Here is a 13,038-nt window from a genome sequence, read left to right as displayed (position 1 = left end):
ACACACAAGGCGGAGGCGTGAATCGAACCCCGACCCTGGAGGTGTGAGGCGAACATGCTAACCACTAAGCCACCGTGCCCCCCTTCTGCTTTCAATGTAGAAAAAAAAATTAATGCTAGTATAATATCTGGGGCAAGTCATGGCTGGGCAAGTCGTGGCCTAATGGTTAGAGAGTCTGACTCGTAATCCGAAGGTTGTGGGTTTGAGTCTCGGGCCGGCCACAACTGAGGTGCCCTTGAGCAAGGCACCGAACCCCCCAACTGCTCCCTGGTTCACCGTACTTAGCCGTATGTCACATCACATCACATATCTTTGAAGAAGTTTCTAACCAAAATTTTATACTCCACTACAGAAATTTTCTAGTCAGTTTGTCTTCCACCCATCAACCACCAGAAGTGGGTGAAAATGTGAACTCAGTTATTTTGAATATGCCATAACTGTTGGTGCCAGCGGGACTTGTTTGAGTTTTTTTTATAACTGCTGATCTCCTGGGATTTTCAGGCAAAATAGTCTGTACACAGAATGGTTTCATTTAGAAAAAAACATCCAATGAACAGTAGTCTGCTGACAGACATGCCTTATTGATGTGGGCTACAGAAAATAGGCAGAATGTTTCAAGCTGACTCAGATAACCAGCACTATGCAACTGTGCTGAGAAATTGAATAGCTCTGTGAACACTGTTGCTAGTTAGTCTGCCCAAAGGACCTGATGTGAGATGCCTGGTCCTGATGCATTTCTGGTGTTTACTGTCTTAAAACACTTGTGCACTGAAAAAATGAAGGCATTTCCTGCTCTGGCAAGCATCCTGCCACTAGTACTGTTAACCCTCTGAGCACTGCTAGTGCTGATAGCACTGTTAGTAGTGTTTTACTTTCTAACATCTTTCTTATTGAGATAAAAGTAGTGTGTGAATTTTTTAATACAGTTGTGTAACTCTACTTTCACTATTAATACTTCTTTCCAATATCACCAAGACAGAGACTATGTTCCCTTTTTATTATGGTTACTCTCCAGACAACTTCCTCATGACATCTCAACTATGAGCAGAGCTCATGTTAGATGATTTCCTGTCTTTTGTGCACAAACCTGCCGATGTACTGAATATCACTACCAACCACAGAATGTGCTCAAAAATATTAATTTTATCACAGTCCATCCTTTTTCACAAGCTGAAAAGAAATTATAAAATTCACTAATAAGAAGTTTTATGACCAGGTGTGACAAAATAAAAAGATAAAAGGTCTGAAGATAATTCCAAGTGTGGACTGAATTCCTAGATATTTTTGGGAACACACAATATGCAATACAAAACTACGTTGATGGCAGTAAAGGAGGCCATCATTACGCTGGAAAGACATATCAATGAGAGAAACTTTCAGAGTGGCCCAATCAACAATTTACAACATTCTTTAAAAAAGAATGCAGTGGTGAGCTTTGAAATGCCAAAAGACCTGGAAGATCATGGAAAATATATTGCCTATTGGAGTCAATCTTGGGTACACTGCATGTGAGGAACACACCCTGAAAGGGATGTGAGATTACACACATAGATGGACACAGATAGAATATAAACACACGTTTCCATAAACAGTAACCCAAACTTAATATTGAATCTGGCATCCTGAAGTTGTGCCACCTCATATCAACAATAATACAGAAAAAAACGGTGCAAAAATAATTTATTTTATAGATCTACTTCTTCAAATTTTTCTACTAAGAGGGAAAATAATGGACATAATGCTTTTTTTTCTTTTAGAAGTTAACTGAGCATAACTGCACGTGTTATTTTTTATATAGAGCACAAATTTTAATACACATTGCAAAGTGTTAGAAGTGATAATTGCCTATTTAATTTATGTGTAATATTTGTATAGAATTGATTTAAGAATTAAAATTAAATCTGTTTGGATGCAAAATATTTTTTTTTATAATTCCATCCTGCAGAATGCAGAGAGGATTGTAAACTCCAGAGGAGAAAACATTGTTTATATGTCACAAAGTAAACAGCATGGAACTATAGTATTAGGGCGCAAGTGAAAGTGAAAATAAAACACACTCATTGTGGGAAAAAAAAAATGCTGCACAGTTAAGCAACACCCTATTTATGGTTGTCTAACATGATAACATTTCTCGGAAATGTCCTGACTTCCATCAAGTCACCCACGTGATCTCAGCGGACGTGCTTATAGACTGAAAAAAAAAACCCTTTAATTTGTAAACTTGCAAATGTAAGTTTGTAAATGCAGTCAAATGCCTAGCAACAGCGGCTCCAGCAAACCCCAATGTTAGGATTAATATCAAGCCTTACAGTATATAATATACAGTGGAGTTTGTAATTCAGCCACATTGGAGGGTTTTTGAGCATGAACTGCTTTTTTAAAAGTCATGCCACAGCATCTCAACAGGATTCAGGTCAGGACTTTGACTAGGCCACTCCAAAGTTTTCATTTTGTTTTTCTTCAGCCATTCAAAGGTGGACTTGCTGGTACATTTTGGATCATTGTCCTGCTGCAGAACCCAAGTTTGCGAGGTCACGGACAGATGGCCGCACGTTGTCCTTCATGATTTTTTGGTATACAGCAGAATTCATGGTTCCACTTAGTACAGCAAGTATTCCAGATCCCGAAGCAGCAAAACAGCCATAGAAAATCACACTACCACCACCATAATTTACTGTTGGTATGATGTTCTTTTTCTGAAATGCAGTGTTACTTTTACACCAGATGTAATGGGGACACACCATCCAATAAGTTCGCCAGTCCATGCCAGTATTTTCCCAAAAGTCTTGAAGATCATCAAAATGTTTTCTGGCAAAACTAAAACACACCAGGTCATTTTTGCCCAGTCTCTTTCTTATGGTGGAGTTATGAACACTGATCTTAACTGAGACAAGTGAGGCCTGCAGTTCTTTGGATGTTGTTATAGGGTCTTTTGTGACATCTTGGATGAATATTTTCTAAAATAATAGATCTCAATTACTTTCTTTCTTGTTTGTTCCTGAATTTCCTTGGATCTTGGTATGATGTGTTGCTTTTGATGATCATTTGGTCTACTTCACTTTGTCAGTCAGGTCTTTTTTACATGATTTCTTGATTGTGAACAGGTGTGGCAGTAATCAGGCCTGGGTGTGGCTATAGAAATTGAACTTAGGTGTGATGTGTGTGTGTGTGTGTGTGTGTGTGTGTGTGTGTGTGTGTGTGTGTGTGTGTGTGTGTGTGTGTGTGTGTGTGTGTTAGTTAGTTAGCTGATGAACTATATTTACATAGTACATGCTAGGATAGTACATGCTAGGATCTATTCAAGTACTTTCTTTTTTTGCCATGTACTGTTTTTCCTAGATTTAAATGCTTCTCTGTAACTTGTCTCATGGTGTTCTCTCACACATTTGGACTTTATATAATTATCAACCTTTTTAAATTATGAGAATTACATTTGTATGTAATAAAAAATTTGAAAAATACAGTATAAACAGTATAAAATATAGTATGAGAAAAGTATATAAAAATATATATAATATGAGAAAATAATGTCATTACAGGCAACAACAATATATTGTTGATTGTTGATCAATTGAAAAAGAAATACAGAAATATACTGTAGGAGAATAGTGATATTTTCCATATTTTTCCATATATTCCATAAAATTAGTTTTTTTAGTGTGTGTGTATATATATATATATATATAAATCTTGCTGCCTGCATCTCAGCCACAGTTTATTTATTTTTATGTATTTTAAATTTTTAAATGGCTTTAAGCATACTTATTCACTTGCTAACCGATGCAGCTACTTAAGTATGCTTAAGCCATTTAAAATACATTTTATATATATATATATAATTTCGTACCATGCTTTCTACATTCATACAGTTTGTCTAAATGTTTCTGTTCCATCATGACAACTGCTTGCTGAGGCTTCATGTGAACAGTTACTGTAGAATAGCAATAAACTTAGTGAAAGTGAAAATAAAAGTAACACACTGATATAGAAGCAGCCCGCTACGCACTTATTTAACGCCCCACATCTGCTTTGTTGTGTCAAGGTTTCTCGGAAGGTCCCGATTTAAACAAATTCACACACGTGATCTCCTGGGGGCGTCATTTTATATACGTTTATATATCTAGTTTACTGCATCACGGCATCTCTTCGGTTTGCATCTCTTTAGAAGGTTTTTGAAGGTTTTCCCTGTAAGGTAGGTTTTTGTTTCCTTTCCTTATTACCTAATTTGTTACAATGCAGTCGCTCTCTATTCGGTATATTTGTAACACTATTTTTGCTTCAGTGCCTATGGAGCGTTTTGCAGTCAATATTTAAAAGGAAGAGCAAAATATGTTTGTACATTTCCGTTAATATCTCCCATAATGTGTGGAAGTGACGTCATAATCATCAGCGAGCGCCGTGTTGAGTGCGAGGACAGAAAACATGTGAACTCGACTCTGTTTTTATTTACATGGATGTGATTGGTGAATTTGACCTTAGGTAATATTTACTCAGTTTTAGCTTTGAAAAGGTCCTCTCTGCTTTAGCTACGGTCACTGGAAGCGTGAGACAAATTCTGAGAGCAGTCCACAAATTTGGGTACATTTCTGAGAGACCCCTCACATATGCTTACTTTCAGAGTGTCAAAAATGTGTGACAATAAAATTTTAGCTGTGGTTACATTAACCATACTTTCAATAAGATTAGCTGGCTAATCAGCCTGCTCCTGCAGACAGTAATAAATGAAGTACTATGGACTGAACACAGAAGCATTGAAAAATAAATTTACCTCCCATCCCCTATTTTCTATTACCATGTCCCCTTAAGTGCTCTGTAGATATCAAATGCACCACATTCCTTTGTTATAACTACTGGGGTAGGTTATAAAGGCTGCAGAGATAAGTTGTAACAATTAGACTAAAGAAGCAAAAGCAACCACACCTCATGTTAAAAGAGATTTGATGTCAGAGGCTGGAACATGCATACAATTAACTGAAGCGTTCACAAATACCTTTCAACATTTCTTAGCAAGACTCAGGGCAGGGACTTGCATACAGTACAAACCAAGTAAAAGACAGAGTAAACACAGGAAAAATAGAAAAGTACTCAGAGACGCCACTTGGTGGCCAAACAGATTCAGAATACAGTCCACAAACTGACATGGCTTGGATGGCCCAGAAAACTCATAGAGCATATTTTCATAGGGCATATTTCCACACTTCCATTTACTTTAGGCCATTTAACAAAAAAAAATTTCACTGTTTCTGTTCCACCATGACAACGGTGTAGTCTGTGTGTTATTGTAGCAATGTCTAACGACTTGCTAACGGCTGCATGTAAATTTACAATGTATTACAACAAGCATATATAATTGACCCTGCGATTTATCTTAGAGCCTTTACTACTGTCAGGAAGTCAACAACACTGTGGCAGAAGTAATGTAAGTAATATATATGGAGTAGAATTAAAGTGTAGCTTCCTAGGTGTTACACTGGCTAAATTTAGAACTAGTCAGTGAGGTTAAATAGTGCGCAGATTAGCAATGTAAAAAACCTACAGGGACAAACCTGACCATGCACACATCAGGGCCTTCCCACTAGCACCCAGGTCCTGGCTCCAACTAAGGCAACACTGATGGGGACAGTGGGACCAGGATTGTAACCATTCACTGGTCTGCTTGGCTACACTGGATAGGGATATATTTGCATGGATTCCTGTTGACATTTAGTATTATTCAGGGATACTGTATAATACGTTGTGGCTTTATTACTGTTACAATTAGCCATGTCAGTGTTTTATTCTCAGGCCTATGCTTTAGGGCTTTAAACCATGCTTGTGTTATAGCTGATTGTTTTGTGCACCTGTAATTGAAAGACAATTTTATTTTCAGCATCTATACTGCAGAAGTGGAGAGCATCATGTGCAGCCCAATGCCTGAGCCTATTTGTTTGGTGGAAAATGTAAATGGTTCATTGCATGTAAATAATGCAGCCATAGAGTATCTGAACATGAATAACCAACCTGTGGTGGTGGTGTCTGTGGTAGGACTGTATCGCACTGGAAAGTCTTATCTCATGAACCGTCTGGCAGGACAACAAACTGGTGAGTTTTGATGAGGGCTTGGTGGTTTTTTCCACTTGAAACTTTTTAAAAAAAAAAAAAAATTACAAAATATAAATAAAAATACTACTACTACTAATTATATATATATATACACTTCTCACTTCTTGTCAGCCCAACATGTCTAGAATACCAAACTTTATTTGAATCTGTGAATGTTTGCAGGCTTTGCTCTGGGGAGCACCATTGAGTCAAAGACTAAAGGTATTTGGATGTGGTGTGTGCCACACCCTATTAAACCAGGACACACTCTGGTATTGCTGGACACTGAGGGACTTGGGGATGTTGACAAGGTGAGGACTCTATAGCAACAGAGTACTTTATTGTAAATGTGTACATTTACTGCATATTATCAAATAAGACACACTTTTGAGGCCAATTTCCATTGGTTGTGTTTAAAAGTTTTTCTGTAATAATGAAATGCTGGATGGCCTGAATTCAGGGTATTTAATCTTTTGGGGTATACTCTGGTTACTTAGAAGGATTCAGATCTGAAAAAAGACATTTACTTAAGACATCAGAAACAGGAAAGTTTTATAAGCACAATAAAACATAATATCTTTATAAATAATCTGTTGAAATTGATTCATTTGCTCAGCCAAAAAGATACCAATGACCAATGTTTGCCGATAATAAGTTGTTACTTTTGAAGCCAGACCTTCCCATGGAGTTGGGGCATTTGCATTCTATAGAAGATCTAATTGCATAAGACCTGGACAGGAACATTAAATATTTCATGAAATATTTGTGATTTTTTTCCTTGAAACTGATAAAATTAAGAATACCTTATTTTATTAATAATTTTTTTTTTACACATTTATTTTCCTTATTGTTGTCCACAAGTGTTAATAAGTATAATGTTATGTTTGTTTTGTTTTAGGGAGACTCTAAAAATGATGCCTGGATCTTCTGCCTGGCTGTTCTTCTGAGCAGCACTCTGGTCTATAACAGCCGGGGAACCATCGACAACACAGCAGTGGAAAAACTACAGTATCCTTCCTTGTAAAATATAATTATAAAAACAGATATTTAGTACAAACAGTCAATTAGGCAGTGATAAAGAGACACAGATAAAGTCATGGGGAGAAAAGAAAGTAAACCTTTTTAAAACTCGTATTAGACTTGTGTGGTGTTCATCAACCTGTATACAAACATATAACATCAAAAAACTCTCAAAATATTTCAGTTTGTAGTCATTTTTTTTCCTAAAAAGTATACCAATATTCAGAAGGAGAAAATGTATATTCTATAATTCAGTAACAAAGAACCACCTTTAGCAACTGTAATGTAAAGTAAACATTTTCTTTAAGAGTCTGTAATTATTTTGGAAAAAATTTGCCCTGTTCTTGTTTACAACAATAATTTGTTGATGTTTGAGTGCAATCATTATTATGCATAGTTCTCTTAGCCATTCAAATGTCGATCTTCTCGCTGTTCTTGTTATCATTGTCCTGTTGCATGAACAAACAGGACAAACGTTGGCCCAGCTTACTCTGCTGGACAGATGGACTAACAATCGTTTCAAACGATTGTGAGTCCACTTTTTTCCCACTTTTAGTATAAAGTGGAGTTCTCTCAAAGTCTGTAGGTCCCTCCACCACCAGTAGGTATGAGGTGTTTGTGGTGACATGCTATGTTTGGTTGTGCTATAATGACCAAAGCTCTTGGACTTTTTGCACATTTTGCAAAAACATCATGCCATAGTCTTTTTGTACAACATAAAGGGCCTAATAACCCTTCTGTTACTCTGAATGTTGGTTTATATTTTGGAAAAAAACCTAAATATTAAAATATGTTGTCTTTTTTTCTGAGATTATTTCTTGATATACAGTATGGAGGTTGCTGAGGACCAAATTGTTATACTGGCCCTGATACATAAAAACTGTACTGTCTTTTGCCCATGGCTGTATTTCTCATTAGGTCATGAATCCTTAACATGTTGCAGCTATGTCACAGAGCTTGCAGAGCAGATTAAGATCAAATCACCTACATCCGGTGCAGCTGAGACTGATGATGATGAGGCGGAAGACTCTCACTTTGTGCAGTTTTTTCCTAACTTTATCTGGACAGTGCGTGATTTTACACTACAGCTGGAGCTTGAGAGTATGGGTCAAGTGACTGAGGATGGGTACCTGGATTTTGCCCTGCAGCTGAAAAAAGGTATAAATAACATTAATGATTGAGATCCAAGATATTGAAAGATCCCTCCTTTTTAATAGCTTGGAACAAAATTTACATTTATTTATTTATTTATTTATTTTTACAATTACTTTTAACCAATTACTATAATGTGTACTCTACATTGTATGTCAATAAAACTTCAATTGCAATGTCACATAGATTATCTTTTAACCTCCTGAGTATTTTTTTTGCATTTTTAAATCAAACTATATTGTTCTGTAACTGTAACATTTTCATTAGGGTGTGTGAGTAGATCAAGTATATATTTTTTTCTACAATGCAGGTTTTAATAAGAAGGACACTAACTACAACCTTCCAAGGCAGTGTATTCGAAACTATTTTCCATCCCGCAAGTGCTTTGTTTTCCCGTTTCCTACCTCCCAGGAAAAAATGATTATGATTGAGAGCCTGGATGAAAGGGACATTTTTCCCAAATTTCTGCTTGTTACACAGCGTTTCTGTGACTATGTCTTTGATAAGAGCAGAGTTAAAACTGTTAAAGGAGGATACAAAATTACTGGGAGAAGTGAGTACAACAAAATTTTATCTCCAATAATATAATTCATATGTATAAACTTTATATTTCAATTGTGTGTCAGTAAATATAGATGTGTTAATCTCTGTGCTGTGACTGTGTGTGTTTGTGTTGACAGGGTTCGGTCACCTAGTGCAGACATATGTGGAGACGATCTCTAGTGGGAAAGTCCCTTGTCTGGAGAATGCTGTGGTTGCCATGGCAAGGATTGAAAACGAGGCAGCTGTGCAAGAGGGGCTGAAGCTGTACCAGAGTGAGATGGAACAGGTAACATACACATACCCCAAAACACAAAGGCAAAACCCACCCACTACATAAATGGCAGTCACACCACTACTACAGTGGTAGTACTTCATACTCATAGAGTAAATTACAATATATCAATATTTACAACACACAAAAAATATGTACAGTACTACCAAGGCAAGGGCTGGATTACACGCATAGTCAATACAGACAAACCTCTAAACCAAAATGTTCATCACCAATACACCAAAATGAACACAAACACAACCACAATGCATGGTGTGCACTTGGACCCTTGGAGTTGGTGTAGCAGGAAGGCCTGGACCGGACTGGATTGGACTAACCTGATGGAATAAACACACAAATACATATAAGACAGAACACATAATTCATGCTTTTACCTCACTTCATTAAAGAATACTAGGGACAGGTACAAACAAAAATCATAACTTCATGAGCAGTATTTAAAAATAGCAGTCATAAAAATGATAGTACATCTATAATGTAGACTAATTACTGAATCTGCATGAGTGGAGTAGCTGTGATTTATGAACTGTCAGTGCCAGAGTACATACACCCTGCTGCCCATGCTGCCCATGCTACCTCTGTCCACTTTGTTTCGAAAACATGTCCACTTTGGTTTTGAATCAGATTTATGGAATCTAATACCAAACAGATACAGTTGCAGATACAGATCATAAAAAACAAAATGAAGTTTTTGTAAAATACCTATCTTAAGATCTGACTCTGATCCAAAGCATTATCAAATGTTGATTCAGGTGAAGAAAATGTTTCCTGTCAGTTTGAATGAAATTACTGCTGAACACCAGAAGATCAGTGACATGGCCAGCAGCGAGTTTATGAAACGTTCCTTTAAAGACGAAGAACAGAAATACTTCAAGAAACTGACGGTGAGTTCTGAACACATTCCTGCACACACAAAAACAAACAGACACACATTCCTATGTGTCAGCCCTGAGCTCAGTTTTCTCCAGTTTCTTTTACCTCACAAAAATGTTATGGTAGATGGATTATTGGATTGGCTATTCTGTTTCTCCTAGATATGGAAACAATTGTTGAATGTGTGTGCTCTGTAATGGACTAGTGTCACATCCAGGGATTTATTCCTGCTTTGTGTGTGGTGTTCCCAGAATGCACTCTATATCCAAGACGACCCTGACCAGGATAACGTGCTAACTGAATATGAAGGAATAAAAAGTAGATTACTTAGAAAGAAATATGTCTACATTATATGTACTACTCTCTAGGTGTAAAAATTACTTCAATAGTCGCATGCAAAGTAGAAGACCTATTTTTCTATGTTTAATTTTTATTTCTATTACCTGGGTTTACAAACAATGTTAATGAACATGCATTGGTATTTTCAGGAGGTGGTCGATAAGCACTATGCTGATCTAGTTGGTCAGAACCTGAAGGCATCAGACGAGAAGTGTAGGCAAATTCTGGCTGATCTCTATAATGACATGAATTTGCACGTGCAGCAGGGGGATTATGCAAAGTCTGGAGGATATAAACTTTATTGCACAGCTAGAGAGAATCTCATTGCTGAGTACCACAGAAAGCCAAACAAAGGAATCCTGGTAAGAAACACTCACTTAAACACACACACATACAGTATATATATGTGTTCATTGAAAAACCAAAAATATCTCTCTCTCTCTCTCTCTCTCTCTCTCTCTCTCTCTCTCTCTCTCTATCTATCTATCTATCTATGCCTGTTTTCTTTTGTGAAGGCTGAGGAGGTGTTGGAGAGCTTTTTGTGTGAGAAAAGTGTGGAAGCAAAATTAATTCTCCAGACTGATGAACAACTGACTGAAAGTGAGAAAAAGCTTCAAGGTAAGCTGGGCATAACCATATCACTAAAATATTCAAAATACTGTGTGATAAGAAATGATTGATATTACTCAATTAAACAAACAAACTAAAATAAATAAAAAACTGAAAAAACATCCAACCATAAAAACATTTGTTGGAAACATGCCTACTTGCATTTTACAGCAGTGATACTGCAGGATCTATAGCAAAATCTCCTGTTTTGAATACTGGAAAAGTGCTTATCTTGGTGGTGAATGTGAAATTAGAAAGACTGTTTGGGTAGAGAATGGAACGTGGTGCTAAATAAATAGATTAAGGGAAGCGAAATATCTATCTCGTAACTGATGGTTTGTAAGAAAAATATTGCAATGAATTACTCAAGCAACAGAATGGACTAAGTGGTTGAAGATTTTTTTGAGATACTGTTACACAGTGACATCAAACCATAAATGCCAAAGCCAGAATATACAGAAGAAAGCAGTACCAGCAAGGAGACACACAGATTGCAGCTGTAGGTCAAATTGACACTGAGACATAAATAATGAATATTAGCATCTACTATAATATCACTTGGTAATGTTACATGATTTGTGTTAACAACTTTACTAGCCATATTAATAGACTTAATATTAGGTGCAAGGGCAGGGACAAGTATTTGCTGGTAAACATGGGTTGCTTTTCCTGTCAGAGGTCCAGCGTAGATTTATATTTTAATTAAATAATAAATTATATTAAATAATTAATTACAGATTTGTTGGCTACTATGTTTTCTCTTCACTGATGTGTGAAAACAGGAAAACAAAAAACATGAAATCATGAATCCTGTTTAAAAGCTGAAAGTGTCCAATACAATAGCATGCAAGAGAATACTACAAACCATAAATGCTTATTAATAACATATATTAATAAACTTTATAATATGTTAAGTATAATACTGTAAGTCAGGTTTTTTATACTTTCTCTTTTATATATTTTCTCCTCCTTTGACCATTGATGATGATGCACAGAGGAAAAAGAACTACAAGTTCTCTTAGAGCAGCAGTGTAAAGTAGAACATGAACAAAAGAAGAAGTTGGAGCAACTGATGGAGGAGGAAAAAGTGAGTCATGAGCAACGGCTGCGGCAGCTGGAGACGAAGTTTGAGGATGAGAAATATCAGCAACAGCAGGAGCTGAACATTGCACTGGAAAGCAAATTGGCTGAACAGAAAGACCTCATACAAAAAGGGTTTGATGAGAAAGCCAAGCTGTTGGGCATGGAGATTGAGCAACTTAAAAAAGAAAAGCCAAATGACAATCCATCTGGCGGTATTTTTAAGGATTATGTCATGCCACTTGTAAGCACGGCCAAAGATGTGTTTTCCACAGTCCTTCAGTATAAAATAATGAAGACAAAATTTGCAAGATTCAAATAATACAAAATATTATTTATACTAGGGATGTGATAGCTTAGTGGTTAAGGCTTTGGACTACTGATCGGAAGACCATGAGTTCAAATCCCAGGTCCATCAAGCTGCCACTGCTAATTATATAAGTCACTCTAATTGTCATGATTTGATAAAAGTATATATAAAAAAGTCAACCCTTGATGTTTTAATTGTTCTACAGTAAATATAGGAAGTCAACATAGTGACATGGATTGCACTGACTACTGACACAACTGTTGTGTGATTAACTATAAACCTTAATGTTATGTGGTACACTGAACATTAAATGCTTATGATACCAAAAAGCTGATATTTCATGTATTAGTGTTTCATTATGAGAAAAATATTTTCCATGTTTAATAACATAGAGGATGGAATAAAAAAATGAATGAAAAAGTCAAAGTCAAAGTTGCCTTAATTTAAATTGTATATACATGCAATACATGTCCTCTGTCTGACTCCAAAGAAAAGTTTGATGTTGATTGATGATCTTTCCCCCTAAACTAAATTATGTAAAACAGTGAGACCAGGTTTTACCTTTTATAAACAGGGCCTCTGTATGTAGGATCATATGGGAAAGAAGAAAAAAGAAATGATTTATTTAGCACCTTTTTGTTGAGTACATACTTTCACATTCTCCAATATGTGATCGATTTCAACACTTACCAAAGTTTTTGTTCCGTTTTTTTTCTTTGTCTATTGCCTGACTTTTTTG

The 13,038-nt window shown here is 36.3% G+C and overlaps 1 protein-coding gene across 2 annotated transcripts; it reads left to right on the top strand.

Annotated features, from left to right (window-relative positions):
• Nucleotides 1–3,992: 3,992 nt before the first annotated feature.
• On the top strand, nucleotides 3,993–12,725 carry LOC113640678 (guanylate-binding protein 1-like). 2 transcript variants are annotated; one of them, XM_027143286.2, is made up of 11 exons: nucleotides 3,993–4,192; nucleotides 6,025–6,081; nucleotides 6,265–6,392; nucleotides 6,980–7,089; nucleotides 8,045–8,259; nucleotides 8,564–8,806; nucleotides 8,934–9,082; nucleotides 9,841–9,972; nucleotides 10,450–10,662; nucleotides 10,816–10,918; nucleotides 11,905–12,725. In XM_027143286.2, the coding sequence occupies exons 2-11, from the start codon at nucleotides 6,054–6,056 to the stop codon at nucleotides 12,309–12,311; spliced, it is 1,728 nt and encodes a 575-aa protein (XP_026999087.1). In that variant the 5' UTR covers nucleotides 3,993–4,192; nucleotides 6,025–6,053; the 3' UTR covers nucleotides 12,312–12,725. The 2 variants fall into 2 exon arrangements, with proteins under 2 accessions (XP_026999087.1, XP_026999086.1); XM_027143285.2 differs by having other exon boundaries at nucleotides 5,870–6,081.
• The last annotated feature ends 313 nt before the right edge of the window (nucleotides 12,726–13,038 follow it).

Source organism: Tachysurus fulvidraco, chromosome 22 (genome assembly GCF_022655615.1).
Source record: "Tachysurus fulvidraco isolate hzauxx_2018 chromosome 22, HZAU_PFXX_2.0, whole genome shotgun sequence".
Lineage (NCBI taxonomy): Eukaryota > Metazoa > Chordata > Actinopteri > Siluriformes > Bagridae > Tachysurus > Tachysurus fulvidraco.
Note: the sequence above shows the minus strand (reverse complement) of the source record. Positions and strands in the feature narration are given on the sequence as shown.